The sequence below is a fragment of the Triticum aestivum genome, chromosome 1A, assembly GCF_018294505.1.
Source record: "Triticum aestivum cultivar Chinese Spring chromosome 1A, IWGSC CS RefSeq v2.1, whole genome shotgun sequence".
In the NCBI taxonomy this organism is placed as follows: Eukaryota; Viridiplantae; Streptophyta; class Magnoliopsida; order Poales; family Poaceae; genus Triticum; species Triticum aestivum.
In genome coordinates, this window is record NC_057794.1 from 413,822,477 (window position 1) to 413,829,942 (window position 7,466).

Consider the following 7,466-nt stretch of genomic DNA (forward strand, 5'->3'; position numbering starts at 1 on the left):
CTGTGAGCTAAGTAAGGAAGGCAAATTAGGGTTGACGTCAACCTTCTTTAATAGATGCCACATAAGAGTTTTGTTGTAGAGCAATAGAGAGGAAACTACTTTCATTGAGATAAGTAGGCAACGGTGATTTCTTAATTGTTAAAGTCTAATGGTACACATTTTCTTGATTATACTAGATATCATGTTTTAGTCATATCTTTCATAACTAGTTCTAAATCAACATATAGTTTAGAGGCATGCTAACGTTAATTCTTAAAGTTGACCCTTTGTAGAAGATATTTTTATTGTCATGTCTATATCATGTTGATAGACAAGAGAAATAAGTCTTCTCAACCATTCTACACACTCCTATAAAACACAATGTGCTTATGATCGTAGTGGAATACATATATCCCCCTCCCCCTAGAGTGAAAAATTTCAAGCATAAGCTAACGTTGTTGCTTTACTCTCTTATATTTTTCATACCTCTTTCTTTTGGAGGGGGGGGGGGGGTAACACAATAGAGACATAGATGCTCATATGCATGTACATACACTTACCCTTATAAACGCACACAAGCACACCCTACCCCTATGACCACCTTCTACAGGCTGGGTCGGCTAGTCTTGAGAATTGACGAAGTGGCCACGGGCACCTCTCTAATCTCCCTAGTGGATTCTAGTTTGTGCCCCCCCCCCCCACCCACCAAATCTGGTTCAGTGCTTCACCACTGCATTTATATAGACTATGTGTGATCACAACTCTAACACCATCATTTGGGAGATGATACAGTTTTAGGCGAATCTTATACCCTTAAAAAAATATGGCATACAAGAATTTTGTACACCAATGTATACCTCCTTCATTTTGTTTTAGAATTTTTTATCCATCCGTTGTTATATAGTAACACAAACTACAAGACAACGCGAAAGTATCTCCCGCTTGCTTTGAAAACTTAGGGTTTGTATATTAGGGTACAGGTCGCCTTCTTTAAAAGATTCCATGTAAATGAGTTTTGCTGAGTTGCAAGAGAGAGAAGACCACTTTCACTTAGATTTTTGACAAAGGGTGTTTTTATTACATCAAAATGTAGCATCAAGCGGATACAAAGTATAATGTGTGACACCGGCCTCTGTATAACTAAGATGTACACAACCATCAAACAGACTATTTATAAAAAAATGACAAGTTGACAAAAGTAAAGCCATATGAGTCCGCTATGTCAATGTCCACGGACGAGGTGGATCAATCCGGAGATTATGCTGCCATTCATGTTGGATAAAAACCTTCCTGACCACCTACTCCAATCGCATACACGACTTCTTGAATAGCGACTGATACTCCGTTCGATATAGTGTAGACCACATACAAAGTCAGTGCGTACAACGATAAATAATCAACATAAAAAGGAGTTATTGTCATTAAAAGCACAATCATTTCTACGTAGCCAAAGCGATCATAGTAAGGTAGACGCTCCCACCGTATTACCGAACTAGATGTGTTTGGTATTCTGTCCATGCAGTGACCATATATATTGGTAAGACTTATGGGCATATACAAATTTGACGCAATTTGGATGATTGGCCATATAAAACGCGCAAACTTACATGGAAAGAAGAGGTGTTTGATTGTCTTGTTGGGAGTACAAAAGCTACACTTCTTACTTCCTTGATAGTTGCGTCAAGCGAGATTGTCTTTTGTTAGCACAACTCCTCTATGAAGATACCACATGAAAATCTTAACTTGGCGTGAACCAATCTGTGGTTGGATGGTTAGAGGGACAGTGGTATTCCCAGTCCACCAGGGTTCAAGTCCTGGTGCTCGCATTATTCCTGAATTTATTTTAGGATTTTCGATGATGTGCTTTCGGTGGAAGATGAGTGTACGAGCGCTTGCGTCTGCACTGTGTTAAAAAAATACATTTTCTCCAATATACATATGTGGTTTCAGAGGCGTGTGAGTAGTAATTGTTAAATTTGACCCATGGTAGAAGATGTTTCCATCATCATCTCGAGATAATGTTGAAGATTAAGAGAATGATCTTCTTCAACATTGTATACACCCTCTTCGGCACAAACGCAATTCTTGAGATGCATCTTGGGATCGACATCATTAATTGTTAGCCATATAGATAGTCAAAGGCGTGGATGCAGTAATGACAGCCACTAGTTATACAACATTAATGAAAGATATATGGCAGGTAGTAATATATATCTAAAATATAGTATTGCGTCAGAGATATGTATTTATTTACTGCTAAAATTGCAACAGATATAGTCAAAGATTTTGCAGTAGAGACACAATTTATTAGTCGCTATTTATTGTTGCCTATGGAAATCTTCTGATTTATGGAAGACGAAGATTGGACGTATTTATTATTTATTTTCGTGGAAGGAAGCCGACGTGACCACCAATTCCTCATAAATCCTCGCCCCCCCTTGCTTTGCCTATTTAGTCCTCGCCACATTCTCCGCTTGCAGCATTTCTCGCTGCTTCCCCGCCTATACGTCCCTCCAGAGCTGTTGCTGGCCATCGCCTCACGGGTCTAGCTATATCGCCAAGCACCTAGTGCGTGCGCTGCGAGGTGGGGGCGTGCTGGAGAGGGCGCGATCGATCGGTAAGTGGGGTGTGATTGAGCGCGGCGTGTGGGGGGATGGGGGGAGCGGGGTGGCTTCGGGTGGCCGCGGCGGTGACGTGCGCATTAGCGACGGCGATGGTGGTGCAGAGGGTGGTGGCCTGGAGGCGCTGGCTCCCGGCCATGGCGGTGCAGCGTGACGTCGAGGAGAGCTTCGCCACGCCCACGGAGCGGCTGCAGCGGGTCGTCAACTCCCTGGCTGTCGAGATGTTCGCTGGACTCGCGTCTGAGGACGCCAGCAAGGTCCGGATGCTGCTCACCTGCGTCGACTCGCTCCCAGATGTGTACATGCCGATGCCCTTCCTCCTCCTATTTGTTCCTTCTTCTATATCACTTTTCATTGCTATAACTTGATTGATTGTCATCTCAGTTTGCAGAATCGTGATTGTCATCTTATTAATTCGCATAGTGCAACTGGCTGACAAGTTTACAGTATATACCCTGTCATACAATTGTCTTACGTTAGTTCATATTGTGCATGCGACCAGGAGTGAAGAAGGCATATATTACGCCGTTGATATTGGAGGAACGGGCTTTAGGTTCTTGAAAGTGCAACTTGGTGCAGGGTCTACAATCATTAATCAAAAGATCGAGCGTCAACCGGTCAAAAAAGAATTGATGAAAGGCACAAGCGAGGTATGTTTTTACATTTTGTTTCTGCTTCCCTACTAGTTAGTGTATCTGTATGTGAGTTTTTCTTCTCTTTGCAGGATTTTTTCAATTCCATTGCCTCGACACTAAAGAATTTCATTGAAAGAGAGGGGGATGAAGGAAGGGCACTTGGTTTTACATTTTCTTTTCCAGTGAGACAATTTTCCATAACCTCTGGGTCCTTAATACGATGGACTAAAGAATTTTCAATTGAAGAGGCTGTAAGTTCAAAAAAAAAAAACTACACCCTGCATTGTTCTTTTTTCATTGCATGCATTCAGTTTGAGTGATTTGCCCGATGTGAAAGCTTGGGCTGATGTTAGTATCATTCATCTGCGCCATATTTCTTACGTGGTGCACTAGTACTAGACGATAACAACACGTTCATATTTCAACTAGCACATATCAGGCCTTGTGATGTTTTGTCTCGAGAAATTTGAATATCTTGGTTCATTTGATACATCACAATAGTTTATGTTAACAACGTGCTTTCAGGAAACATTGAAATGACCTGTTGTTTGGCAGGTTTATTACTGTGAATTTGTGATGCAACTACGACACTAATTAGTTTTGTTTTTCTCATGATAAATGCTACATAGCACATTGCATCAATATTTTTCTTAAGTATTATATTTGCAGTTGATTCCATTTTATTTTTCAACCCTGGTTCCTTTTACTTCTGAATAATCAGATTGGGCAAGATGTTGCTCAGTGCTTAAACGAAGCACTTGAAAGGAATGGACTAAATTTGAAGGTCAATGCATTGGTATGTTGGCTTATAAGTACGGTGTGTGCAATATTATTCATTAGTAGATCAGAATATATGCCTCTTTTGGCTAATTGTTTCATTTGATGTTCAAATTTTAGATGAATAATACCGTGGGCACACTAGCTTTGGGGCATTATTATGATGAGGATACAATAGCTGCGGTGATTATTGGAGCTGGCACCAATGCTTGCTATATTGAACGTAATGAGGCAATCACAAAATGCCAGTGCCTTCTTACTAACTCCGGACAAACGGTATCTTACTTCACTTATTTATTTTGTGTGGAACTTCTTTTTTTGCTGTAGTTGATCGATTTCGTTTTGAAATTTCATTGCTGCATAGAAATTCTGATCATTTAACCGTGTTCATCAGGTTGTAAATGTGGAATGGGGGAGTTTCTGTCCTCCGCAAATACCATTAACTCCTTATGATATATGCTTCCATAATGAGACACCTAATTACTATGACCAGGTAACTCGTCATGATAACTTTCTCTTTTGGAATAACTTATGATAGTTATGAACTGATGACATTTAACCACATTAGGGTTTTGAGAAAATGATATCGGGTATGTATCTTGGGGAGATTGCAAGACTGGTGTTCCATAAAATGGCTCAAGAATCGGATGTATTTGGTACTGATGTTGATGGTTTAGCTATCCCTTTCATCTTAAGGTACCTTCATACTAGGCATTCGTTTCTCTGGTAACAACATATGCGTATATTCTATAGTACTATTCTGCAAATAAACTGCATTAGTTGATATGTTGGATTTGTAGACATTGGATTTGCTTACAATGGTGTTTCATATTCAAAAGTCTTTATAGATTTAATCACTAAAATATATGTCCACCGAGGGTTGTTATATACTTATATTTAGCTTGCCATACACCTCGCATGGGCCTGAAGCATGCGTCTATTTTAATGGGATTTCTTGGTCAAGTTTTGTACACTTCAGATGTATGCTTTAACAAATATTTTTTGTCTGATTTCCTCAACAGAACATAACAATGAACATCTTGCACTTCCTCAACAGAAAATAATAAGAACATCTTCTACATAGTGATAGAAATTTTAATACTTCTTATATTCTCATCCAGCACTCCATGTCTAGCTGCTATCTGTGAGGATGATTCTCTTGACTTGAAGGAAGTCGGAAGCATACTGGAAGAACATCTGAAGGTTAGTTCTCACAGGACAGTGGATAAGTTAGATGTGCAAAAAAATGTTCGATGGTCCTTCCACTAGTTCTAATGTTTCCATTACATTGTACAGATACACAATGTTCCTCTGAAGACTCGCAGACTGGTGCAGAGAGTGTGCGACATCATTACCCAAAGAGCCGCACGCCTAGCGGCAGCTGGAATTGTTGCAATACTGCAAAAACTTGGTCGTGATGGAACGCTCTGTGGGACCACGAGAGTCCGAAGTATGACGGGTGTACCAAAGAGATCAGTCATTGCAATCGAGGGCGGCCTCTACCAAGAATATTCAGTATTCAGAGAATACCTGAATGAAGCCGTGTTGGAGATCCTTGGGGAGGAGATCGCAGCCACTGTCGTTCTTAAAGTGGTGGAGGAGGGCTCCGGGTTGGGGGCTGCTCTCATCGCAGCAGCATATTCGTCGACTAGAAATAACTCCATATAAGCATGATGTAGGTTGAACTGCTGTGCACATGAAAAAGATGGAGGGGTGTTCATTCATACTGCAGGGCATGCTTAGAATGGGTGTATTTTTATGTGGGCGTAGGTATTTAGTTTGGTTTTGAACAGAATACCAATGCCCACACAAAACTTAAACCCATTTCAAATAGTCCCTCAAATGTATACAGGATAAAAATTGGTTCTTGTGTAGTCCCTTTCGGATGTTAAGTCGGTGTCTGATGTATATGTGAATCCGGTGAAGTTGTCAATTGTTGTGGACGTATGAGATGTAGTAAAGTTTTCTCAATTGTTGTTCAAACCTATCATTCCAAAAATATTTCTCTATTTTGTTTAAACTTGTGTTTTCCACTTTCTCTATGTTGCAATGGTATGCTGTGTGCCAGTTTATCTAGCAGTTCACTGGCTGGTATGAAAGCTTGGATCGATTATTTTATTTTCAACAATGTGAGCAATTTGCATCGTTCAAGTGAGGCGAAAAAAGCAGGAGGAAGAAATTCTTGCCGTGCAAGGCAAATTGAGGCCGGCTGTGACAGGAGTGCGTCCAACATGTTGCTGAACAAAACTAGGTCACAAGACGGTGCATGTTGTTCCGCAACTGCAGCAAATTCAGCGTTTAAAAGTAAAATAGCGTTCAGAAACGCAGAACAGGTACCCTGTGCATCAAATCGCAAGCTAAGAGAACAAGCGAAAGGAGAGCAGAGGACTCGAAGAAAACAAAACAACACCACGCCGGGTCGAAAGGAATCCCAGCTCCCGCGAGGTTCCAGAGCGTGATCTCCTCTCTTAATCGCGTGACGAAATAGTCTAAGCTCATAGCTTCCTGCTGGAACGTCCTCCTATTCCTTTCCTTCCACAATTCCCAGGGGACAAGGTGTAGCAAGGACAGTGTTCCTTTCTTCTTCTCCGTTGGGCATGCTGATTAGATGGGCGATCCTGCCCCAAACTTGCTTGGACCATGGCCAATCCAGAGCAAGTGCGTCGTAGTTTCCAGGTTTCGCTCGCATAATGCACAGAAATAGTTGTTCTCCCATCCGCGGAGCAGCAGAACGTCCGCCATTAGGATCCTCCTAAGCGCCGCAGTCCAGATGAAGAAACGACATTTCTCGGGCGCCCACACTCTCCAGATTAGATTGTAGTTCTCCGTGGGAATCGACCCCTCGAACTGCAGGAGGTAGGCCGACCTTGCTGTGTATTCTAGCAATTCGACGAAATAGGGTTTCCCCTGCTTTGTATTACAAAGAAAACATCACCCATACAATATAGATGCTGGGACGGAAGCAGCACAAGCACGCCCAAAAAGACGAAAGAGAAAAAGAAAAGAAACAAATACCGACACCGGCGGATCAACAAAAACGAAGAAGCTTTGCGAACGCCGCTCCCACCGGGGATCCTCCACTAGGCTCCTATATTCCGAAGCGCCGGTACCAATCAACACCTCCAAAAAGGTACTCGACGATGACGACGTTGTTCGATTAATTATGCATCTATGGGATGCCATTAGCAAGATCAAATTGCATCTAGATCACCCAATAACCATGAACAGAGAAGGGTTCGGGGATCCTTTACATGTCACTGGAATGGACATGATCGCCTGCTCGGTGCAGGCGTGATGCAGGGATGATATAGTTGAAGCAGAGGTTCTCCTCGACGTCCTGATTCATTCAGGACGCCACCGGGACTGCCGGGGACGGCAGCGGCAGCGGCTGGAGTAGGTCTTCCCGTCGCTGCAGCGCTCCCCCTGATCGGATGGGGTGAGAGAATATCGGAAG

The 7,466-nt window shown here is 42.2% G+C and overlaps 1 protein-coding gene across 1 annotated transcript; it reads left to right on the forward strand.

Annotated features, from left to right (window-relative positions):
* The first annotated feature begins 2,632 nt into the window (after nucleotides 1–2,632).
* Nucleotides 2,633–5,925, forward strand: LOC123140702 (hexokinase-10-like). The gene is made up of 9 exons (XM_044560019.1): nucleotides 2,633–2,898; nucleotides 3,103–3,250; nucleotides 3,325–3,486; nucleotides 3,957–4,031; nucleotides 4,133–4,288; nucleotides 4,407–4,505; nucleotides 4,581–4,708; nucleotides 5,134–5,215; nucleotides 5,309–5,925. Exons 1-9 carry the CDS (start codon nucleotides 2,633–2,635, stop codon nucleotides 5,678–5,680), a joined length of 1,488 nt encoding a protein of 495 aa, XP_044415954.1. The 3' UTR covers nucleotides 5,681–5,925.
* The last annotated feature ends 1,541 nt before the right edge of the window (nucleotides 5,926–7,466 follow it).

Coding starts and splice junctions, on each gene's coding strand:
- LOC123140702 (XM_044560019.1), top strand. CDS start 2,633: ATGGGGGGAGCGGGGTGGCTTCGGGTGGCCGCGGCGGTGACGTGCGCA. Junction 3,487..3,956: donor AATTTTCAATTGAAGAGGCT/GTAAGTTCAAAA, acceptor CTGAATAATCAG/ATTGGGCAAGATGTTGCTCA. Junction 4,289..4,406: donor TTACTAACTCCGGACAAACG/GTATCTTACTTC, acceptor CGTGTTCATCAG/GTTGTAAATGTGGAATGGGG.